This window comes from Mastigoproctus giganteus, chromosome 2 (assembly GCF_048544385.1).
Source record: "Mastigoproctus giganteus isolate SK-2022 chromosome 2, ASM4854438v1, whole genome shotgun sequence".
NCBI lineage: Eukaryota > Metazoa > Arthropoda > Arachnida > Uropygi > Thelyphonidae > Mastigoproctus > Mastigoproctus giganteus.
This window is the reverse complement of record NC_143576.1, coordinates 51,365,279-51,391,990: the sequence shown is the minus strand read 5'-3', so window position 1 is coordinate 51,391,990 and position 26,712 is coordinate 51,365,279. Positions and strand designations below refer to the sequence as shown.

Sequence of the window (26,712 nt, the reverse complement as noted above, 5' to 3'; positions counted from 1 at the left end):
AAGGGGTTGCTTCGGTGTTTGGGCAACCTTGTCTACCTTGATATTAATTTCTTTGAGTAGCTCTAGGAGACGAATACCAAAAGGACGATTGGCAGTCTTACGGGTATTGTACAAATTTTCCCATCGTGGCTCAAAAACAAATGGCCACGTAGGATGGTCTGGTAGGGATTTCAGGTTTAAAGCGTACTTTAAAGACAACTGCTTACGTCGAAGCGATAACGGTGGTTCGTTTGCTTCGACGTATAAGCTCTGGACAGGAGATGTGCGATATGCTCCAGTAGTGATACGGAGGGCCTGATGATGAACAGGGTCCAGCCATCGAAGGACACTGTCTCTGGCTGAGAAATATACCTGGGACCCATAATCTAATTTGGATCGCACAAGTGCATGGTAAAGCCGTAGAAGGGTGCATCGATCTGCTCCCCTAGATGTAGAGGAGAGCGAGCGGAGAATATTAAGCCCTCGAGTGCACTTTGTGCGGAGTTGACGGATGTGATCCAGAAAGGTCAGTTTTTTATCAAATATGAGTCCCAAGAATTTTGTGTCAGCTGCTACTGGAATAGCATTTTGTCCAAGCCTTAATTCAGGTTCAGGATGAAGATTACGCTTACGACAAAAGTGTACGCAAACAGGCTTCTCCGGCGAGAACCTGAAGCCATTAGCAAGTGCTCAGGAATTGAGGCGATCAATGGCTTTCTGCAGTTGTCTTTCAATAACCCTCATGTTGCATGACTGACAAAATATGCTAAAGTCATCAACATAGAGGGCACTGTTTACAGTTGGAGGAAGTTGTTGTGTGATGGAATTTATTTTGATGGCGAAAGGCGTGACACTTAATACTGATCCTTGTGGTACTCCCTCCTCTTGGCTGAAGGAACGAGAAAGTGAGGATCCCACACGAACTTGGAAAGATCGATTGGCTAAAAAGTTTTGAATAAAAAAGGGGAGATGTCCTCTAAGGCCTAGGCTATGTAAATCTTTTAAGATGCCAAATCTCCAAGTTGTGTCATACGCTTTCTCCATGTCAAAGAACACTGACACCAAGTGTTCGCGTTTTAGGAAAACATCCCAGATGGATGTTTCCAGTCTAATTAGATGGTCCAAAGTGGACCGGTTCCTTCGGAAGCTGCACTGGATGTTGGAGAGAAGGTCATTTGATTCTAAATACCAAATTAAACGAAAATTAACGATTGTCTCCAGAATTTTGCACATACAGCTAGTCAGAGCAATAGGACGGTAATTAGTAGTGACTTTTGGATCCTTTCCTGGCTTAGCAAAGGCAAGAACGATTGCCTTGCGCCTGGAATCCGGAAACTGCCCTTCAATAAAGATTCTGTTATATAGAAGAAGTAGATAATCCGTAGATTTTGGTGAAAGATGCTTAATCATTTCATAATGGATGCCATCTGGTCCAACAGCACTTGCATTGGAAAGAGTGAGGGCTCTTCTCAGTTCCTCTATAGTGAATGGACCGTTGTAGGGATAGAGGCCCTTGGACTTAAAATTAAGTGCCTGTTTTTCAATTTTATGTTTTAGGACCAGGAACTCTGGGGAATACAAAAATGTTGCAGAGATGTTAGAGAAAGTTTCCCCAAGAGAATTGGCTATTGCAGTTGAATCTGCAATAGCGCATCCATTATAATCTAGGATTGAAGAAGGGTGGGATGTATATTTTCCCTTCATTTTCCAGATTTTATCCCAGACTACCTTAGAACTGGTACCTGGTTAATAGATGAGGTAAAATGGATCCATGATTCCTTTTGACTCTGACGGCGAATGTAGCGTGCTTTGGCTCGTGCACGCTTGAAGGCTATTAGATTAACAGTGGTAGGATATCGGCGGAATATCCCCCACGCTTCGTTTTGAGCCTTTTTTGCTGCTGTGCATTGTGAATTCCACCAAGGTTTGGGAAATGGTGGAAACCGGGTAGATGTTTTTGGAACAGCATTCGCAGCTGCTTGGACGATAATTTCTGTGATGTACGTTACTGCATCATTGATCGGCTCCTGACTGACCGTACTGAGGTCAAAATTTGCCTGATGTTGAAAGGCAGTCCAGTCAGTCTGATCAATCTTCCACCGTGGTAACCTGAAGGGAAGACACGGTCTCCCACTGTGTAACGGGGATATCACAGGGAAGTGGTCACTTCCGTATGGATTCTCCTCCAATTCCCAAGTGAGTGAAGGGAGTAGAGCAGGGAAGCAGATAGAGAGATCAATGGGAGAAAAAGTACGGGTAGGCATGTGGAAGAAGGTATTTGTTCCAATATTTAGAAGGGAAAGGTCATTGTCATTTCGTATACGCTCTATGACTCGTCCCCTTCCACTGATGTTAGCAATACCCCACAGGGTGTTGTGTCCATTAAAATCCCCGAGAAGTAAGAAAGGGGGAGGCAACTGTGTTACCAGATCATCAAGGACTTCCTGGGAGATGTCAGTCCCAGGTGGAAAATAAATAGAGCACACAGTTAATAAAAATCCCACTGAAAGACGAATTGCAACAGCCTCTATGCTGGTTGTAATTAGCAAGGGCTGAACTGGGGTCTGGTTGCCCACAAGGATAGCCACTCCTCCATGAGCAGGACCATCCGCAATTCTATCCTTTCGAAAAATTGTGATGTTATGCATGGTGGGATCATTATTTGCTTTTAAATAAGTATCCTGCAAGCAAAAGCAAACTGGCTCGTGCTTTTGCAGGAGGGCCTTGATGTCATCAGTATTTCGCCGGAATCCACAACAATTCCATTGTAGGAATTTAGCCATTATTTTGGCTTGGTGGGTCCGTCAGGTGGCTTCCGAGGTGCTGAGGGCTTTATTTTGTCAGTCTTGGATTTATCTTTTTTGGGGAAGAATGGACGCTGTCTCCCGTGTCCATTTCTTCCTCTGCAAAGAGTTCCAAAACTGATTCATCCGGTACCTCCTTGTTCTCTACATCCATTGTTTCTGGTGTCACGGATGACTCTTCTGAAGCTTTCGGCTTTTCTTTACCACTTGGTTTTGGTAGTGGTGGTGGAGCACTAGGAGGTACGGATATAGGAGTGGCAGCTGATTGGATTTTTTTGGTGGGCTTTTTTGAACTCAATAAATAGCGTGCAATAGGGGTGAATGACTCTCTTGGTGGTATAGTCATCTCAGTTTGTGTATCGATAATGCACTTAGCAGAAACCTTCTGGGCATATGAAGGTTTCCCGCTAATTATTGGTTGGATACGTTTTCTGGCATCTGGGTAGGAAATATTCAGTTTTTATATTTCTTTTTCATCCTTCCACCGCTCGCATGCTCTAGAGTAGGCGGGGTGCTCTCCTTGGCAGTTGACACAGGTCGGTTTTGGAGCTGAACATTCCTTGCTCTCGTGGTCTTTAACACCACATCGAGCACAGGCAGGGTTACCACGACAAGATATTTGTGAGTGGCCGTATTTTTGGCATCTAAAACACTGCAGTGGGTTAGGGATATAAATCCTCACTGGGCAGTTTAGATAGCCTGCCTTGATGGAACTTTGAGGCCGTGGGGTGTTAAATGTTAGTACGAGAACTCTGGTAGGGACGAGATTCCCATCCTTTCTCATTGATATTCTTTTGACAGCCATCACTCCTTATTCTTTCAATTCAGAGCAGATCTCTTCAGAAACATGAAGAAGGTACCACTCTGAAATGACACCATGTGAAGAGTTTGAAGTTTTGTGGGAGGTTACGATGATAGGTATTCCCCCTATGGATGTAGAGTTCAAGAATTTTTCAGCTTGTTTTGTGCTGGAAGCTTCAACCAAAAGGTCGCCAGAACGCAGTCGTTTAACGGATTTTGGTGAACCTGCCAACCCTTCTAATCCTTTCTGGATAAAGAAGGGTGACATCTTTCCAATTGACTGCTCTCCGGTGGAAGGGAGAATGAGGAAAAGCGGTGTCATTGATGGTGGTGTTTTATCCTCAGTTCTGACTCTTTTTGCAGAATTGCTCTCACTCTCATCTGATCGATTAGGTAGGGGCCTTGTTGGGGCCCCAGAAGAAACTGGATTTAAATTACTCATAAGAGTAAAGAGAAAGTGTCTGATGCCTAAGTACCTCACCCACCACGGAGCCCTACGAGGGGACGCCCACTCGTGAACTAGCAGGTACTGCGTACACGAATGGGACACCGAGTTCGCTTAGGAGCACCATACCGACGTTACCAATAAGTCTTTATCCCGTCCCAGGACCATAGGGAGGGAGACTTATTGGAACGCAGTTGATCCTAGCAGTAAAAAATCACCAGCCGATTGATCCCAGTAGGGCCGGTCCGAGACCTCCCGTCTTGTTGAAGCAGGTGCCAAAGTGGTGTATTAAGGCTGGGCCCCTCAACCACCAGGATCCCCCTTTCCGAAATCCACGGGTCGCGGCGCACGGCTGCACACGCCGGATTCCAGTGATGTAACCCTGGAACCAAGGTATGGGCGTTAGATCCCAGTGATGCTAATCTGGAAAACCAGCAGCATCACTGGGAGGTCCCCTCACCATGTACAGGTGCCCACGTCGAGGGGAGGGGAATGAAGGGATCCTCTTAACAAGAGAGGCTTAAGTTCTGAAAATTGCAGTGGCTGGAGACTAGGCACCTGCGCGTGATCTGATTGAGGTATATAAGGCCTTGAATGGGTTGAGTACGCTGAATTCTGATGGGATCCTTCCACTTGTTCAGATTACGAACCTAAGGGGCATAAATTCAAATTAAGAAAAGACAGATGTAGACTAGATGTGCGGAAATTTGCCCTTACCAGCGGGTGGTTAATTGCTGGAACAAACTTCCATCTGTCGTTGTAAGTTGATAGGTTGAATAAATTTAAGGAGGAACTGGACAGGCATTTTGAGGGAATGGAGTGATTTTTTTTTTTTTTTTTTTTGGCTGATGCTGCATAAGCTCATACACATGCTTTCTTGCATCACATGCCACTACTACTACTACTACATATTCTAGTAAAGTGAGCTGATGAAAAACAGCTGCTTGTCTTATTCCGTTGTACACCTTAGAAATATGCCAACCAGGTTCTCCTCGTGGCCAAATAAGTAGACATGCTATAGGGTCAGCATGCATACTGTCATAATTGTATGACAGTATGCATGCGAATGTATCTGTCCCTCTTTAGGGTAAACAGCAATTGATCGGTTGGATGGTGGTGCACCATCATGCAATTCAAAAAAATGCAGCAACCTCCGAGGTGCCTCCGTAGCCAGATGGGCAGGGGCAGCAGTACATAGCACACGCTTCTTGATTAGACCACGGTTCAAGCCCGTGACCACCCAATACGGAGGATGCGGAAAGGTCAGGAAATGACCACCGCATATCCCCGGAGCAATATGGCCTTAGTTGCTAATGCTCCTAAAAACCAAATAACAAACAAACAAACAAGCAACCTCTGATACCGTAGTCATTAAAACGGCTACAGTCTTCATTTGGTTCATGATAGAACTTTAAAACAAAATCTAAATTGGGTTGTTGGTTTTCAGGAAGCACTCGGTTGTATTCATCATCCATTTTTTCCTTCATGAATTTGCAAATTCGAGCATATGGGTTAACATCATATAAAATTGTGCTTAAGTGTTCAACGATTTCTTGTTTTAGGAGCCAATTTCCAGGTCTTTGCATTCAAAAATTATTTTCCTGGGCTAAATCTAATATATGCAATTGGCCGTAGAAATAAGGGAGACACTCGTTAAAGAAGCACTGCAGGATAATCTAGACAAGACTCCAGTTATAGGTCAGGCACAGCATGGATTTGTTAAGGGAAAGTCTTGCCTGACCAATTTGATTGGATACTAGAATCTAGTCACAAAGGAACTGGATGCAGGGAATAACTTTGATATCATATATTTGGATCTTAGAAAAGCCTTTGATACAGTTGCACATGGAAGACTGCTGAACAAATTGGAGCAGTGTGGCATTGGAGGCAAATTGCTGCTATGGATAAAGGGGTGGTTGAGTGGGAGAAGACAGAGAGTGGTAATCAATGGACACTGCTCATGGTGGACTGATGTTATTAGTGGAGTCCCTCAGGGTTCAGTGTTGGGTCCATTGTTGTTTTCTGTATTTATAAATGATATTGATGATGGTATATCAAGCTTAATGTTCAAGATTGCAGAAGATACGAAGGTTGGCAGGGTTGTTAAGGACACTAATGACAGTATGCTGGTGCAACAGGATCCAGAAAAGTTGAACAGATGAGCTAAGAGGTGGAAAATGAAGTTTAACATTGACAAATGTAAAGTACTACATTTGGGAAGCAGTAATCACAGAATAACGTATCAACTCTGTGGTACTACAATGATAGAGAAGTGGTAGAGAACGGAAAGGACCTGGGGTAATTGTGCAGGCAGATATGAAGTTTTCTGAGCTGTGCAGACAGTCTGCAAGAGTATCTCATGGTGTCTTGTCACGGATATACAGGAATTTTTCTAGCAGGGATAAGGAGGTGATTATCCCCTTGTATAAGGCAATGGTCAGGCCACACCTTGAGTACTGTATACAGGCCTGGAGGCTTCATTTTAAGAAGGATGTAGAGCTGTTGGAACAAGTACAGAGAAGGGCAACAATATTAGTGAATGGAACAAAGTGTTGCTCTTACGAAGAAAGGCTTAAGTTTTGCAAATTACAGTGTCTGGAGACTAGGCACCTGCGAGGTGATCTGATTGAGGTGTGTAGAGCCTTGAAGTGTAAAGCGGGCCTTCGAGGGGAACAGGTATTTTGTGTGTTATCAGACACTTGGCCTAAAACACTGATGGATCCAATATCTCTCTATTACAGAAGATTTAGGAGAAGTCTGGTTGGCCTGCCTCCCTAAAATCCCCCCATGCACACCTTTTCGATGGTAAGCCCTGTTACGTCACTTAGGTGGCAACGAACGTGTAGAGTGGTTCTCTTCAAGACGCCTGGTCAGCGTGAAGAGGAAAAGACCAAACCCTCCAGCATATGACAGCACGACAAAACAAATGGCCCTCAGTCCCCAGCAGCTTTCACTCCCCCTCTTACGGCAGCGAGTGAATCAGGAAGCAGAGGGTGCTAAGAATCTCTGGGTAAGACCAGGCTGCCATGCACAGAAACTGAACTTGGCCTGTTATAACGTAAGATTACTCATCGGTGAAGACAGGATATTAGAGCTGGAAAAGGAATTAGAAAATGTGAATTGGAATATCATCGGTTTGGCTGAAAGAAGAAGAAGAAATGATTCACTTATAAGTTTATCAAGTGGAAATCTGCTGTACACCAATGTAAACAGTGAAAGAAGTGAAGGTGGAGTTGGGTTTCTAGTCCATAAAGATTTAAAAAACAACATTTTAGAATTCAAAACTACATCACCAAGGGTGTCAAGAATAATACTCAAGATTTCTAAGAGGTACAAGCTAAAGGTTATAATGATTTATGCACCAACATCGAGCCATGATGATGAAGAGGTTGAAGAAATGTACACCGAAATTGAGAGTTTTCTAGATGAGCAGAAAACCCACTACACTATTATTATGGGGGACTTCAATGCAAAGGTTGGAAAAAGACAAAACAGCACAGAAAGGGAAACTATAAGAAATTTTGGAATTGGTGAAAGACTTGTGGAATTTGCAGAATCTCAAGGATTGTGAGTAATGAACACTTTTTTCATGAAAAGGGTGAACAGAAAGTGGACATGGAAAAGTCCAAATGGATTAACAGCTAATGAAATCAACTTAATCCTCACTAACGGAAGATATATTGTGAATGATGTTACTGTCCTGAATAAGGTCAATGTTGGAAGTGATCACAGAATGGTAAGATGTACACTTGATATGGATGTAGGAAAGGAAAGGGAAAAAACTGACTCAAGTAAATAATACAAAGGTCTTTGAGATAACAGAAGAGGAGAAAAAGTAGTATGTAATGGAACTTAAGAACAAGTTTGAGCTTCTGCAGACTGCTCAGGACCAAGATATCGACGAGGAATATTACAACTTTCTGAAAGTGATAAAGCCCAAGAAACCTATAGGGAAAAAGAAATCCAAAGAAGAAAAAATTTGTCAAGAAACACTTGTTATGATGAACCGAAGGCGAAAAATGAAGAGCAAGATAAATACTAACAAGGAAAAAATTGAGTACACTGAGTTATGCAAAGCCATCAGAAAGAGACTCACAGAGGACATAAGATTTAACACAAGAAAAGTAGAACAAGCATTAAAGGAAAACAAAGGATTTAAATCAGCAGCCAAGGATTTAAATCAGAAGATGGATTGCAAAGTAGCAAGACATACAACATTCTTCCTGATGACGCAGAACATGCATTGAAAAAAATGAAGAATCAGAAAGCTCCGGGGGAAGATGAAGTTACTGTAGAGTTGTTAAAATTGTGAGGAAGAGACATAACAAAAACTGACAAGACTCTTCACAAAGTGCATTACAAAAGGTGTGATGCCTAAGCTGTGGAATAATGCAATCATAGTTTTGCTGCATAAGAAAGGAGATAAATCAGAAATTGGAAATTATAGACCAATTAGCTTGTTATTCCACATCTACAAGTTGTTCACAAGGGTCATTACTAACAGATTAGAAAGAATACTTGATGAGAATCAACTGAAAGAGCAAGCTGGCTTTAGGACAGGATTCTCAACTATGAATCACCTTCACGTAATATCAGCTAATGGAGAAAGCAAATGAATATAAAACACCCTTATGCCTGGTATTTGTGGATTATGAAAAGGCATATGACTCCATACAGAAAAAGGCAATGTTTCTGGCACTGGAAAGATAAGGCATGGATACCCCACATATTATGATTTGAAGAAAATGTATGAGAGTGCTACCTCCTTTATTATTTTAGACAAAGACAGTAGGAAATTTAAAATCGAGAACGGAGTTTGACAAGGAGACACAATATCTCCAAAGCTGTTTACTGCTGCCCTTGAGGAAGCTTTCAGAAGATTAGACTAGTCGCAGAAAGGAGTCAATGTGAACGGAGAGTACCTAAACCATTTACGATTTGCAGATGACATTGTGGTCATAAGCCACGATCCCAAAGAATTAGAGGAAAATCTTAATCAGTTATGCACAATTAGTAAGGATTTTGGACTAAAGATGAATATTGCTAAAACAAAAGGAAAGATCAATAAGTATGCCACAGAAAGGAAAATTATGATTGAAGGAGCAGAAATTGAAAAGGTGGAGTCATATACTTATCTGGGACAAGTTAATAGCTGTAATAATGATAAATGGCTGGAAGTCAAGAGAAGAATAAATTTTGGATGGATAGCATTCAGGAAATATAGTCACATACTGAAGAGCAATATCCCAGTTTGTCTGAAACGTAAAATAATGAACCAATGTATACTCCCCACCATGACTTATGGAAGTGAAACTTGGGCACTCATCAAAAGAATGGAAGAGAAATTGAGAATGAAACAGCGAAGAATGGAACGAAGTATAATGAGAATCAGACTGTTAGATAAGAAGAGAAATACATGGATTAGGCAGAAAACTCAAGTAAAGGACATTGTTATCAAAACTAAAGAACTAAAATGGTCTTGGGCAGGACACATAGCTCGGAGACATGATGATAGATGGACTAAGAAAATAACAGAATGGTACCCAAGAGGAGCTAGAAGAAAACCTGAAAGACAAAGGCGGAGATGGATAGATGAAATTCGTGAGTTTGTGGGTAGTAAATGGATGGCCAGTGCTCAAAACAGAAGGAACTGTAAAATTGTTAGAGAGTACTATGATTTTTAGTGTTTTCCACCAACCATGGAATAAAACAAAAGACGAAAACCCAAATTTTTAAAATATTTAATATTTACAATAACTTATTTACAAACAAAATATTACTGCTAGTAATTTTAAAATAAAACAACTGTGATATACAGGATAATGATAAAATGCCGAATTTAAAATGCAATAAAATATACTGGGTTAAAAGCGCTAAAATACTAACTGAAGCTTTCAAAGGCTTCTGCCTTCTTTCTCAACAGTGTAATTTCTGTTCTGCGGTGCATCATTAAATACCAGCAGGTTCACGGTGCATCTCACGTGAACGTGTACCGTTCCCGTCAGAACCGGAAGTGGCTCGGGAGCGTTTCAGGCAAAAACGTTCATCCCCTCCAAGGATTACCGCCTCAAAGAGGGGATGAATATGTGTGCCCCTATCTCTATTTATATTTTTCTCAGTAGAACTAATTCGCAAGCTCTCGAGCCACTTGCGGTCCCAAAATCTATGCGCCCGATCAGTGATGACCGCTTCATCTGGGGAGATTTGATGTTGCTTCTCCCAGAAATGTTCAGCTACGGCGGATTTGCCATAGTCTGCATTTCTTATCGCATTTGTGTGCTCCCCCAGACGATCTTTGAGACGCCATTTTGTTTCTCCCACATAACACTCCCCACATTCCGGGCATTTAATACTGTATACGACACCACTTATATTTTCATTTAAGACAGGGTCCTTCACCTGTGACACGATTGTGTGCAGCTTCCTGCCTGGGAGCTGCACACAACGTGTCTGGTAATTCCTTAATACGCGAGCTAAACGCTCGGATAAACCCGGATAGTAGGGAATGTATGCGGTGGCTATTGGCGTGAAGGACTCACTTCTACTCTGCCCTCCACTAATGTATTTCTCTATGATCCTCCGGGGGTAGCCACACTTCAAAAGAGAGGTCTTCATCCCGCAGTGGATTGAAAATGGCTGATGATGAAAGCCCTGAATGGTTTCAGCATGCTCAATGCTGATGGGATTCTTCCTCTTGCTCGGAATCATCACCTGAGAGGGCATAAATTCAAATTGAGGAAAAACAGATGTAGTATAGATGTGTGCAAGTTTGCCTTTAGCCAGCGAGTAATTGGTTGGTGGAACAGACTTCCTTTGTTGTGGAAGTTGATAGCCTAAATAAATTTAAGGCTGAGCTGGACAGGTATTTGGAAAGAATGGAGGGGTGAAATGGGAGCAGTTTGACCAGATTGCAGTTTTGCATTTGCTCTGAAAGAAACAAAAGAGAAAACATTACTGTATTGCCTGATATTTCGAAGAAAATTTTTGGACAATTCATTGTCATCTGCATATAGAGGACTTATGTAAGCAAGCACTTCGGTTTTCGTCAATGAAACTTTTACGTTTTGACTTGTAGAAAAATGATCCCCAACACTATGAAAGCCAATACTGTGGCATATTAAATCTTTTGGATCCTTAAATGCACATTTCAGACCGATCCTGAATACATTGCAGAAACACGAAAACGTATGTTTCTTCTTTGCCGCAAGGTATGTTCAACATGACCAGTCAGAGTAGCATGGTGGGGGACACATCTTCCGTGTTTTCTGGCTGACATACTTCTAATTCCTTAAATAACCTCAAAACAAAAAACAAAAACTCAAGTTAATAACGATTAAATAATGAGTTCTAAACGTATTAAATGTAATGAACGGCAATGAGTGTATGAACTTGCTTTTGCAATGTGGAGACATATAGTGAACAGTGCAGTGCAATCCTAACAATCATTTTTTTATTTTAAGGTAGGCAACGCTAGTAGAGAAAATTGGCCCGCTCTGTGAAATAACTATTTGGAATTTTTACTATTCAGAAATTTTATATTTTTCCATGTTTCTGCACACCTAGGACGAAATATCTTCAATTCCAGACCAGATTGGTTAGGATTATCGTATGCAGCTAGCTGTACCCGTTGAGAAAATTATGCAATTGCTAGCAGAGTCTTTCTCTAATTGTCCTATTATTATTTTTTTTTAGAACAACAGGCACGATTGTGTGAACGTGGAAATTGTTAATCTAATTGTTAAATAGTTTCAGTGCAAATTGTTAATCAGAAAAAAATGCCTTATCAACTTAAACACTTGTTTGTTTAAAAGTTAAAAACTTCCTGTGGCTCCATCTATGAAGTGAATGTTGAACTATTATCGTTTGTAGTAAAAAACTGGCCAGTTCCGTAAAATAAAACTATTTGGAATTTTTAAATTTTACTATCTTTTTGCACACCTATAAGTCACTAATGACTTGTCCATCCAAAACGTAACCTCTGGCTAACTGAATACATGACATCACTGGCATCATCCAGTCACAATATGCACCCTTATCGGGAACACTGATATATCTTCAATTTGAGACCACTTTCAGCCCGTTCGTTAGGCCTATCATTCACAGTGACCGCCTTAAGAAAACAGCTTCCATATTAATATATAGATTAATTGTTATTGCGCATGCATGCGAATGTCCACAAATCAGATACGAGATACTGCTGTCAAATGTTAACAGAAATACTGTGTAACCTCATTTGTAGGGTTTCAGCAATTAAAAGTTTAGTGTAATTGTGCTCAATATTTAAAATCTTAGTTTTGTTAAATAGGAATGTGTGGCCTTCATTTCAGAATTAGCATTCCATTTATAGCATGGAATGCTAATTCTGAAGCTGAGCACATGACGCCTGGACCGATGCAGGCGTCATGAAACCCCATATACCAGGTAATGTGTCTGTGCAGGAATGGAGGAAAAAACAGTAAATTTTTATTAAGTTTAAAACTTAATAAAAATTTACAGTTAAAGGGCTCAGACTACAGAAAACTTACTAGCCATACAAGTTAATCCGAGGCTTAGAGCCCTAAATTTTTACTGATTTTAATCCATTCACCCACCAATGAAGGGCTATTAGGCCCTTCATTGGTAGGTGGAATAAGTAACAATAGTTTTCTCCATTGGGGAAGTGTTATGTATTCGAAATATAATGAACAGGCAACTCATTGTGAAGACATTCACAATATGAGATGTAATTAAAATAATATCTAGTAAGTTTTCCACAGTCCGAGGCTTTTATTCCTAAATATTTATTGACTTATATTATGATAAAGAGCAGGTAACCTGCTTTTCTTTACCTGTTCTATATTTCTGGATTCAATTTCTTTTGACACTTTCATAAAAGCTTCTTCAGTTTCACCAAGTTTTTGACAGGTTTCCAGTAACATCTTATCTTCTTCTCTGCAGTAAAATATCAAATTTTAGGAAATTTGCACCATTTAAATCAAAAATATGAAATAGCTAAAAACTTTTAAATAATAATAAATATATATATGTTATTAATGCATTCCTGGAAATAAGAGCAGTGCTGGACCAAAGTATTTCCGTGGCCCGGGCAGGAGAATTTTTCGGCGTAATTTACTAAGGATATAAATATTTTGCTTCATTGTTCTTCTGTTTTTGGCACTTTGGGCAAGGGCCCTGCTATCCCGTATCTTAATCTTGCACTGAATAAGAGCGTAAATAGAGAACATGTCATAAACATAATTTTCCAGTAGAAAATAATGTAAGAAGACTAAGTTATCGTCTGAATTATTATTTTTTTGTCATATGCACAAGTTAAATTCTCTTTACTTCATTCTGTTAAAGTCATCAGTTGCTTTTATCATTCTTTTAATTCCCCTTATCACTCAGAACCTTCTGGCTTCCTTTTCTTTGGAACTCATGGTTTTAATGTTAACACCAGTTCGCTTCAATTTTCTGCTTACAGGGACACATGCTACTGCAACATTGCCATCTACCTACTAGAATATGGGACAATCTTAACTGCACATCAAAATTTTGGCCCTGCAGTCAAAAGCTAGAAGAACAATAGAATCCAACACTACTCTAACACAAAATAGCACACTATACACACTGGCATTTACAGATTCGGTTTACTTCACATAAGTAACGATGGATGGGATACCACCAGTTGCAGGAAACAACTAGTGGTGCCCCAATTCAAACATTATGCCCTCTCTGTACAGGAAATTATGAGAATGCTGTATTTTATTGACCCTCCCCACTTTTATAACCTACCACTTTAAATGCAAATAACTTGTAACTAGGTGGTGTATTTTAAATTCTGAATATTTTAGTATTAGTATTAGTAACAGCCACATGGTGCAAGGAAGCCTATGGCTTAAGCTGCACCAACAAAAAAAAAAATAAATAAATAAATAATAATAAAAGAAAAGGTAATAGAAGACAATCTTATGCGTTTCCCTCCTCCCATAGGTAACCATCCAGCTGACCTTTGAATTTCCTCAAATCTCTACCACCCACGTAAATAACTCATCCCAGTAATTTATAACTCGCTGGCTAAAATAAAACTTCCTGCAATCTAAAAATCTCTCCAATAACTTGAATTTATGGCCTCTAGTTCTAGAATCATTTATAACGGTGAAAATTTCATCCTCGTTCATTTTACTTATGCCTCTCAGAGCCTCAATCAAGTCTCCTCTAAGGTGCCTAGTTTCCAAGCTCTGCAACCCACATATTTGAAGTTTTTCCTCTTATGGATGCCCTTTTGCCGATCTCACCAGGCAAGTTAACTGTCATTGGACTCTTTCAAGAAGCTCAATGTCTTTCTTTAAGTGCAGTCTCCATACTTGAACACAGTATTCCAAGTGTGGTCTAACAATAGCCTTGTATAATGGGATAATATTGTTCTTAGCTCTACTAGCAAATGTTCAGTAAATCACCGACTGTACACAATGGGCCTTCCTTGCAACCTATCTACCTATGCTCGGAGAACTTCATGTCTAACCGTATCGTAACACCCAAGTTCTTTCCTCCACTACTGGCTTTAGTTCAATTCCACCAAGTATATAAATTATTTTGGGGTTACTGTTCCCTAGGTGTAATATCTTATGCTTTGCTGGATTAAAGCTTGGCAGTGATCATTAACTACTCTACCAATCTTAACATCATCTGCAAATTTAGACAATCCTTTCATCAATATAATTTATGAAAATCAAAAACAACAGTGGCCATAGCAGGACTGGCCACAAGCATGTTCAACCAGTTCTGTCAAACAGTGCCCCATGCTCAGATAGTCTAAATAATAATATAACCGTGTCTTTTCCGCATTTCTATCAACAAGGCTACCACGGTCTTAATGTCTAGTTACTCAAACTATCGTCACTCCAAGAGTGCTTGCGCGAGTCAACTTAAATTACTAGAAGTAGAGCATATACAGCATTATCAATGTGTATGTTTCGTTTGCTATCGAACATAGGATGCTAATTAAAAATGTAACTTTTATGTTATTCTCACTTTCAATAATATCTATATAGTATTTAACTTATGGAAGTAAGGAAATAACAAACAGGGGCTCTGACATTTTGGAGCTCTCTCTGGGTCCTAGTTCTGAACACACACTTCTTACATCAATCCAACTGAGGAATACCTATTTATCACAACCCTCTGCCTCCTGCCTGAAGCCATCCTGCTATTCATCTAAGGATTTTCTCTGTGATTCCAACCTGTTCCAGCTTATGAAGTAACCACTCATGTGGGACTGAGTCAAATGCTTTGCTGAAATCCAAATAAACAATGTCGAAATTATTCCATAAATCTAGCTCATGAGTGACTGTCAAAATAGCTAACCAAATTTGTTAAAGATGATTTTCCCTTTAGAAAACCACGCTGAAATTCCTTGAGAATTCCATTCTTGATCAATGCCTCCATGCTTTTCCCTGCTACAGAAGTAAGGCTGACCGGTCGGTAATTTCCCACTTTTGACAGATATGTTGCAAAATATTCTTTATCGATTTTGACATTAAGCAGACTCTTCAGTTAAGAATGAGTGATTCTGACAAGGAACACAAAATTTGCAACCCACAGTGCCTACCAAAAGAAATCTAAAAATGGGTGGTTTAACAAACCAGACATATATAGGAAAGTAGCATTAGCATTAGTAGAGGCATGTGATGCAGGAAAGTAGCATCAGTCAAAAAAAAAAAAACTCTTCTCATTTCACTGATCCATTTATTCCAAATGTTTGTCTAGTTCTGCCTTGAATTTATTTAAGCTATCAACTTCCACAACAATACATAGAAGTTTGTTCCAGCAATCAACTACCCGCTGGCTAAAAGCAAACTTCCGCACATCTATTCTACAACTGTCTTTCCTCAGTTTGAATCTATGCCCCCTCAGGTTTGTGATCTGAGCAAGAGAAAGAACTCCATCAGCATTGAACCTGCTCAACTGAGGTGTATAAGGCCATTCACAAGGCCTTATACACTTCAATCAGATCGCCTCACAGGTGCCTAGTCTCCAGAAGCTGCAATTTGCAGAAATTAAGTCTTTCTTCATAGCAGCACCCATTTGTTTCCTTCACCAGTCTTGTTGCCCTCCTCTGTACTCATTCTAGCAACTCTACATCCTTCCTAAAATGAGGCTTCCAGACCTGTACGCAGTATTCAAATTGTGGCCTGACCATTGCCTTATACAAAGGGATAATCACCTTATCCCCTGCTCACAAAAATTCCTGTATATCATTGACAAGACCCCATAACCTACTCTTTATCTGGAAAATATACATAAAGACATTCCCTTTAGCTGTATCATGTCCTGTTCCATACAGATCTGCAAAATTTGAAAAAAATGGCATATTTTGTGCCATTCATAGGAGAACTGCCCCTTCAGTTTTTCACCTGAACAGCAGCACTCCAACTACTATGCGCCTGCAGTTGAGCCAAGGAAGTGAACATAATCTGAAAGAGAGATTTTTCTAATGTGATCATAAGATCACATTAGAAAACCAGGCTTTCTTTATCCATTAAAGATCTTATACCTTTCTTTTTTGAAAATGATGAAGGAAATGCTGTTGCCATCACTAGTGATCAATATCACCAAATGTTAATAACTTTTCTGCAGCCATTGCTGGAAGATGCAAACAGGGAGGAAATATGGTTCTAGCAAGATGGAGCAATGAGTCACACATTCAGAAAAACAATGTCATTGCTTTGAGAAATGTTCCCAAATCATTTGGTCTCGCAATTTCGAAATGTTTGGCCTCCTAGAATTCCCAATCTTATAGGTATTTCCTTTGAGGCTTTTTGAAGGGAAAACATTCAGAATTGTCAGTAGAATTTTTTGAGAAATTAATGGCAAGTGTGGTGTCTTGAGTATGACAGTGCAGAAATCAAAGGGCAGCATCTGCCTAATGTAATATTTCATACATAGATCTCCAAAGTGTGTAATTAACATACTAATTTGTCTTGTATCACATCATGTTCTTTCACAATCTTTATTGTTGTTATTATTGGTATTTGGTTTTTTTTAGGAGCATTAGCAACTAAGGCCATATTGCTCCGGGGATATGTGGTAGTCATTCTCTGACCTTTCCGCATCCTCCGTATTTCGTGGTCATGGGCTCGAACCCCGGTCTAATCACGAAGCATGTGCTATGCACTGCTGTTCCTGCCCATCTGACTACGGAGGCACCACAATCTTTACAACAAATGGGTCAGTGACGTAGCTACCATGTAGGCAGGTAAGGCAACTGCCTCTGGGCCCCTTTAGGGGCCCGCCATCTTTGGCTGTCTCCTGTTTTTGAAATTTTCATTAATTAAGTAGGGGTCCGCCACCTTTGGCTGTCTCCTGTTTTTGCAATTTTCATTAATTAAGTAGGGGCCCGAACATGTTCTACCCGAAAAAGGGTAGCTACGCTACTGAAATGGGTCTACCAGTTTTGGGACACCCTTGCATTATGCCACATTGTGTCAAAAACCTTTTCAGTGTCAAGGCAGATCATAGTTAGTGTTAATTATGAAGGAAGGCATTTCAGATGTTTGCCTCTGCTTTTATCATAAGATCCAAGAATGATCTGGCTTTAGTAAAGCCATATTGATGTACATTTACAAATGCTGTGTTTCCAACAACCACATTAGTCTGTTGTTAACAACTTCTTCCAATTTTTTCCCTATCCAAATGGTAAGGAAAATTGGTTGGAAGTGTGCTGCACTGAAATGTTCTTTCCCAGTTTGGGAAAGGCAAGTACTATTGAGTGTTTTCATGTAATTGGATAACAGTCTCCCATGTAAATTCTGTTGTACAGTGCGAGTAACGTGGGTTGCAGCTGTTGGATCATCTGATAGTGTATGCTGTCTGGCTTTACACAAGATGATGCTGATAACTTTTCAACAGTTTCCCCAAGAGCATTTGCAATTAGATTGGAAGCAGTAATATTCTGTCCATTCCAGTGTATTATTGGAGCTGGTATATAAAAAAAAAAAAAGTTTGCCATTCATTTATTCTATTTTGTTCCAAATTACGACTACTTTATATTTTTGCTATTTTATATTTCTCTTACATCTGTATGCAGGATCCCCATATGGAGTTATGGACATTTATACTGATCTATAATGCAGAAAGGAAATGGTAGTTGAAGCACTAAAGTTTCAGGGTCCTCATATATATAGTTAGTTGGTTGGTTTTAATGGGAGGTTATTGGCACAAGGGCAACTAAGGTCAAATTGTGTCTGTCAAAGTAATTTTGCAAATGAAATTTTTTTTTTTTCATTCATGTGTGTTAAGTTAATATAAATGAATTTGTTTTAAAAAAATTAAATAGGTTGGACAGATTTGCATTATCACTGAGAATATGGTTCATCTCTAATGAATTGTTTTGAGATAAAAGCTGATTTAAAATTTATCCATCGAGCAGCATGATTTTGGGGACACTCGAATGGGTATGTTTCACTGTTAGCAGGGCGGGACAATGACGACAGTGAGGAGGTTCATCACCTGTCAACAACTGGAGCTGGGTGATATGGGAATGTGTGTCCTTGCAACGACAACCTCTTCTCGTCTGTTTAATCATGAACTAGATTTCCAACATTGTGGCTTTTTTTTTTTTTTTTTTTTTATTTGGAAGAGTTTATTATGGGTTTTTTGCTGCCATACTGATGCTCATTGATCAATACGTAACTGTTTTATGATCAGTTTTCATTCCATATAAGGAATCAAGGCAAGTGAAGACACGGGTCGAGTGGATCTGCTTTCTCATTTCTCTCGATTCGAGCATGCCCAGGAATCCAGTAGAACCTTTCACTGTGTTGTATTCTGTGAGATTAATTAAACGTGCTCTGATTTCTTTCAAAATAGGTTGAGAGTTTGGATATTTATGTTGTAAAGAAGTTACTGCAATCAAGGAATCGGTATAGATTATTATCTCTTCATTAGACCTGTTGTTGACGTGTTCGATAGCCATTTTTATTGCATGGAGTTCAGCGGTGTAAATACTGCAACTAGGGAAAAGTTTTTCAGAGATAGCACAAGTGGGAAGAGCTACTGCAGCACCTATACCTCTATTAGATTTGGATCCATCAGTATATATTTGAAGACAGTGTGTGTCTGTAAATATATACTTGATGTATGAGTTGAATGTAGCTGCTGTATATTTTGATTGTCCAGCGCCTGTTTTCGCCGCTTCCGAAAAAAAGTCATCAAATAAAGGTTATCAGTGTGTGGGTGCTTCCTCACCGGTTTATTTATTTATTTTTTTGTGCTCCAAGATTTGTGTTAATTAAAGTGGTTATAATAGTGTTTCTTGGATTAATTTTGTGTGACCCTGAATCCGTTGGTGATGGTGAGTCTTTTGATGTGTTTTTCATGCCGAATTTCTAAGGCGTTTAATAGTTATATCGACTTTAAAATTTTGCATTGTGTTGATGGATTCTATGGCATGCACAATGGCTACTCCATATAGGTTCGGCAGGCTGTTGATATATGTTATTATTTTTAATTTGATTACTACTGCTGAACTATTTATTTTGTGCTCCCTGAATTAGATCAGATATGTGTTATTATTTTGTATATTTTGCTGTATGACTCTATATACTCATGCTAGTTTATTTATGGATTGGTGCTTTTGTACAGTAATTAAAACTACATAGTGGTAGCCATTGCTTCTTCCCAAATTGAATGAAGAACTATTGTTGTGTGTTGATCACATGACCAAGCTCTGATTGGCTGGCATAGACATTCAGCTGAAATTAATATAGTACAGTTGATTCCGGTTATTTGGGACACATCGGGACTAGTGCATTTTGGCCAGATTAAGCAGCTGCCCCAATTATCCGAAGTTTCACGTAAATAGTTAATAATGCAATGGACCCCCACTTTACAATTGGTTCACTATACGATGTGTAGTAGGCGGTGGTCAATTGTGATCACGTTTGTGGATTGAATTTTAATTATATTAAACAGCAATTCTAATTAGCAAAAATAGGAGGAATATCATCCACAGACTATAAAAGTAAAGATATATTAAGCACAAATTTACCCTTTTTTATTACTTTAAAGTACCTTACCAATTAAAAAATTAAATTAAATTAAATTAATTAAATTAAAAAATAAACCGTGAAAATTGGAAGAATATACGTGATAATCGGAATAATTAATACATACTATAATATGTACATACTAACGAGTTGACATTTCTGTTCACTGACTTTGTGGGTAGGGGTTAAAATTTAAAACAGTAAAAAGATAAGCAATCAATAAAAAGAACAAGGTACACACAAATTGCAAGTAACATCATATGCACAAGTGAGAACGGAGTAACAAGTTATGAAGCTTTAAAAATAGGAATGAAGAGAAGATTCTGAAAATTAATTTTTTTATATGATTGAAGATTTCATGGAAGCGTAAACACATTTCACCATAATAACTCACAGAATTTCAGCTGTCGTATTATTGCAAATTCAACAAGATCGAGTTTACTATCTGTTTATTATTATTATTAGCCATATGGTGCAAGGAAGCTTGAGGTTACGCTATACCAGCCAAAAAAAAAATTCTCAAGTTACCCAGAGAGAGAGAGAAAAGTAGAAAGGAATCAACAAGAAGAAGAATGATTATATCCAGCTCAGGACCCTGGGTTTGGCAATATGATAGATTGCACTAACAGAAAAGTCCAATTGACATGTGATTGCTAACTATTTTTATTGTTTTATAGTTGTGACCTCCAGAAATCCGACTGAACCACGTGGTACGATCAGAGACAATCGTAGGTTAATCTCCAGTGCTGCGGTCTCCTGCCCCAATTAAGCGAAATAAACTGGGTTCTGTTTTTAAAGATTTGCCCCAAATAAACAACTGCCCCGATTAACCGGTGGCCCAAATAACCGGAATCCATTGTATTTGAAAATGATTAATAAATATTATAATTACGTCACGATTATAAATTAGCTAACTAGAGGGTTAATCGAAGATGGTAATTAATAACTGATTTTTAATTTGAACTCTGACTTTGTGTGACAAGATACGATAATACAGTCCTTTGTTGACGGCATTAGTAATCATATGATATATTGGTTCACTGCAAGAACATTCAATATTACCCACCAGTGCCCCCTTTTGGAATTAGTCAGAACTATATTTTCCAGGAGAATTTCTCCTGTTCTCAGTAGACCCTTCAGGAGACTTGTCTAAAAAATCAGTAGGCTTTGAAACTACTCCTTAACTGGGGAGGGAAAAATAATAAAATTCATCCAACTTCCTGAAAGTCACCGACCATTACGAGTTCATGTGAAGAGCCTGGCTCCACTGCTACAGATGATTCTGAGGTGCCAGTGCTTCTTCACCTCCAGGCCTTCAACAGATCTATGTCTAAAATGAAGAAAAAGAAAAGCAGAAATAAGTCGAAATATTGACAACTCCATTTTCCTGGGCCATCCCTGATGGGTGAGAACAGTAAATTATCACATGTTGATGTCCAAGATTCTGATCCGGACCCACTTTTGTCATCAAAATTTAGATTCAGCATGTTGCCTCTGGTCGCTGCAGCTACCTCCAAATCCCCTGCCTCAGCCTCTTCAGATCCAACTGCTCCCTGCTCTCCCTCATCATCTCTCTCTAAGCTGGCCACAGAAGCTCCCATATCTTCCCCAGCTGCTACACCGTTTCCTGTACACATCTGGCACAGGAAGCTTCAGAAACGTCAACCACATCAGTTCCTTCAGCTAGCATTACTGCCTCTGCTCCAACAGCCTCTTCAACACCATACAGCACTGTTCCTACTATCTCTTCAGCTCCTGCTACTCAACCACACTACCTTCCCAATCAGCCCTTGACCAAGCTATTGCCTCTGATAGCCAGCCTTCTGGTAGACTTGCTATCCCAGCTTCCTGTGCCCTTGCTGGAAGAGTTAATGTTGACAACTATACCCCTGCATCAGGTTGTTGCAATACTCCATAAAAAACTGGTCGTATTCTTAAACCATGATGCTAACAGATTTACGAAGTCAGCTGGTAACTATGTATAAGAACTATGGAACAGCCTGGAAACCATCTCCACGGTGCTCCTCATAGACAACGAGAAGCTGAAGGCAGTCAATGAAGAACTTAGGTCGAAGGCCATGCTTCTAGAAAAAGTCATCGATATTTTCTTCAAGTTCTCACCCAACCCGCTGGAGAATTCAGATCAGGACCAAAACTGTACCTCTTGTGTTCCTCCAGCTTGCTCATACACCAATGTTGCAAGACCCAATTCACTCTCAACAAACCCAGATCCTATTCCTAACCAACAAGCCAGAGCCTCAGAGACCTAAACATATTCTCATCCTTAGAGCCACTAACAACTCCAAGCTGAAAACTAGCAATGCAGTCAAGGAATTTGTTCAGAGTATCCTTAAAAATGAGTTCAAAACAATTAAAGTGAAAATGCTGCATCCCCACACATAATAAAGGAGTTTTACTAGAAGCAGCCACCAAACAGGACCTAGATAATATTTCTACAGCCAGCTCCGTTCACTCAGCTGTGATCGGTCGGCTCTCCTAAGCTTAATAACTCCTCAGTTCTTATTTACGATGTCCCCAACTCTGCATCCAATGACGAACTCCTAGAAGATTTGCTCCACAAGAACTTAGCAGACTATGGAGTTACCATAAATTATTTCAAGAAGGAAGTTACATTTAGGTTTTCCACAAAGGCAAAAAGCAATGCAACAGCACACCGAGTAATAACACTCAGTCCTAGCCTGTTTAAAAAAGTTCTGGACAGAATCTGTCTGGGATGTAGTACCCACAAGATCAGGCCCTTTACGGTCGTCACAAGATGTGTTCTTTGCACGCCTCCATAGCCAGGTGGGAAGGCGCAGCAGTGCGTAGCACACACTACTTGATTAGACCGGGGTTTGAGCCCGTCACCACCAAATACAGAGGATGCAGAAAGGTCAGGGAATGAGCACCGCATATCCCGGAGCAATATGGCCTTAGTTGCTAATGCTCCCATAAACCAAAAACAACAGCATTCTTTGCCTGGGATACAGGCATACATCGCTCCACTGTATACACTTCACCGGCATGCAGCCACTGTGCCCGAACTGATAGGAACCCCCAGCTGTATAAATTGCAAGCGTAGGAAGAAGGACCACCAACATTCAGTTAGAGAGGTTACTTTCCCAGAATATCAATGTGCACTAGATATGGTAAGACTAAGAACCGCCGATGGCTAAGCCTTCAACATCTCCATATCAGTATTGCACCAGAGAAGCCCCAGCAGCTACATCTTCTCATACACAGGACAACTATGACAGCAACAATCCCATCCTAAGCATCAGCATCATGCAGATTAATGGTCAATGCTCCCGAACAGTGGCAGATGAAATGAGACAAGCAGCTTAAACCTATCGGATCGATATTGTAGCAGTCCAGGAGTCCTATGTCATCAAGGTTCCAACAGGTAACACGCACAAAATCGCGGGCTACTCAATCCAAACAAGACTTATACAGCCCACCAGCACTGACCCAAATTCTTGTATTCTGATTCTAAACAGACACATCAATGCACTAATTGTCCATGGACTCTGTACGAAATTTGCAGCTTGCATGCAGGACAGGTACTTCTCCATCTCGTTTTATTTAGAATCCCTTTATTGCACACCTGCAAGGGAATTTGACAACTTCCTTAATTATTTAGAGTTTGCAATAGACATCCTGGGATCAAGTAACAACCTCATCTCGGCAGATGTTAAAGCAAAATCTCACCTTTGGCACTCCTCGGCTACGGATGCACAAGGACGGCCTTATCCTCAGCAGAAATCTGGCTATCCATAATCTTCCCAATCAACTCCCTACCCACTGCAGCACCATCGGACAATCTAATATCGATGTTACCATAGCCACCAATTACCAGACTGGACTCTCAGTGACCATTGGGTTATTCACTTTCAAATATATAAATTTTATAAATTAGTATCAGCAAAGACACATGATGCAAGAAAGCAAGCTAATATAGCATTGACCAAAAAAAAACAAAACCCCTTATTTCACATATCCACTCGCTGCAAATGTTTGTCAAGTCATGAATCTATTTAAGCTATCAACGTCTACAACGACAGATGGAAGTTTGTTCCACCAATCAACCACCCGCTGGCTAAAGGCAAACTTCTCCACATCTATCCTACAACTGTCTTTCCTCAATTTGAATTTATGATTATTCTCAGCAAGAAGAATTCCATTTGCACTGAGCATGCTCAAACCATTCAAGGCTTTGTAACCTCAATCAGATTACCTCGCAGGGGCCGTCTCCAGGCTCTGTAATTTGCAAAACTTAAGCCTTTAATTTGTAAGAACAATCCTCTTTGTTCCATTCACTAATCTTGTTCCCCTTCTCTGTACTCGTTCCAACAGCTCTACATCCTTCTTAAAATGATGCCTCCAGACCTGTATACAGTACTCAAGGTGTGGCTTGACCATTGCCTTATATAAGGGGATAATCACCTCCTTATCCTTGCTAGAAAAATTCCTGTATATCATTCACGAGACACCATGAGCTACTCTTGCAGACCGTCTGCACTGCTCAGAAAATTTCATATATGCCTGCACAATTACCCCCAGGTCCTTTTTATTCTCTATCACTGTCAGTGTGGACCACAGAGTTGATACGTTACTCTGGGATTACTGCTTCCCATACGTAGTACTTCTACATATGCCACCTCTCAGGCATCTGCTCAACTTTTCTAGATCCTGTTGCAGCAGTGTACTGTCATTAGTGTCATAACAACCCTGCCAACCTTTGTATCGTCTGCAAACTATCGTCTACATTAAGACTGATATACCATCATCAATATCATTTATAAATACAGAAAACAACAATGGACCCAACACTGAACCATGCAGGACTCCACTAATAACATTAGTCCACGAAGAGCAGTGTCCATTGATTACCACTCTCTGTCTTCTCCCACTCAACCATCCCTTTATCCATAGCAGCAATTTGCCTCCAATGCCACACTGCTCCAATTTGTGCAGCAGTCTTCCATGCAACAGTATCAAAGGCTTTTCTAAGATCCAAATATATGATATCAAAGTTATTCTTTGCATCCAGTTCCTTTGTGACTACATCATAGTATCCAATCAAATTAGTCAGACAAGATTTTCCCTTAACAAACCCATGCTGTGTCCGAGCCATAACTAAAGTCTTGGCTACATGATCCAGCAATGCTTCTTTAACTAGTGCCTCCATTAATTTCCCTGGAACAGAAGTTAAACTAACAGGTCTGTAATTACCCGTGTCTCCCCTTGATCCTCCTTTGTGGATTGGGGTCACATTTGCACATCTCCAGTCCATGGGTACCTCCAATGAGTCCGGGGAAGCTCTCATAATTATGGCTAAGGGTTGCTTACTTCCTTTGCCGCCTCCTTTAATATAACTGGATAGTTTTCATTCCACCCCAGATGCCTTTCTTTTGTTTATCTTCAACAATTTCTCCTCCACTTTACTCTCAGTTGTTACAAGATTATCTAGTTTATTGCCAGAGTTGAATACACCTCTGGCATTCTCCTTCCATGAATAACTTCTCATGTGAATGTCGATATAAAATATTCATTTACTTTGTTAGCTACCTGAGCAGGATCATCAACAGTTGAACCATCGATATCAAGTTGACCACTGTATAGAATTTAAATACTGTCTCAGACCACCGTAGTCACCTTCACGAAAGCAAAAACCCTTCCCTTTACCCTTGATGGTATTTACCTCTTTGAGTAAATCCCAGTTCAGCTCATTGTGATCACTGCCACCTAGTGGTTCCTTTATCTGCAGATTCTTGATGCATGAAGAATCACTAGTGATAATCAGATCAAGAGTATTACTCCCTCAAGTTGGGGCGCCTCCGTAGCCAGGTGGGCAGGAGCAGCAGTGCGTAGCACACGCTTCTTGATTAGACCGGGGTTTGAGCCCATCACCACCAAATACGGAGGATGCGGAAAGGTCAGGGAATGACCACCGCATATCCCGGAGCAATATGGCCCTAGTTGCTAATGCTCCTAAAAAAAACCAAATAACCAAACCCTCAAGTTGCCTCCCGAACATGCTGCTGTAGAAAACAATCATCCACAAAAGCCTTGCTAGTGTGAGTGACCAACCCACAAATTCCAGTAAATATCCGGTAAATTAAAATCCCCCATTATAAGACACTCTAATTTACTGGCCCACTCTATTTCTCTGCAGAATTGCTCATTATATTCATCAGATTCATTAGGCCTATAACACACACCTATTCTCATTTTTTCTTTCCCAGTGCTTATGTCACATTAAACATACTCAATATTGCATTGTCCACCCACATAAATTGGATGCACTTCCTTAGATTTGATGCATAACCCCTCCTCTCTTCCTGTCCTGTCTATCCTTTCTGTACGCATTGTACTCCCCATATTCCAGGCCTGCACTGCTTACGTCTGTGTGACACCATGTCTCTGATATCCCAACAATATCTGCCTTTGATGTCTTGACTAGCACTTCAAGCTCATCGAATTTATTAACTATACTCCTAGCATTGGTGTACATGCAAGTATACCTGCACCTGTTTCTACTCTTAGTTACACTAGCACAGCCCATGTATTTACTTGTTCCACTATGACTCCCAGCAGTTCTGGAAATTCCCATTACCTTGCTTTCCAGGCTGCTGCTCAATTGCATTTGAATAGTAGT

The 26,712-nt window shown here is 40.1% G+C and overlaps 1 protein-coding gene across 1 annotated transcript in view; it reads right to left on the bottom strand.

The window, feature by feature from the left end:
* mute (gon-4 like protein muscle wasted) overlaps positions 1 to 26,712 on the bottom strand; it is a 1,102,179-nt gene that overhangs the window by 16,324 nt on the left and 1,059,143 nt on the right. The window contains exon 25 of the mRNA XM_090389940.1: positions 12,858 to 12,960. Within this exon, the coding sequence (XP_090246066.1) occupies positions 12,858 to 12,960 (103 nt within the window). The remainder of the gene's footprint in view (positions 1 to 12,857; positions 12,961 to 26,712) is intronic.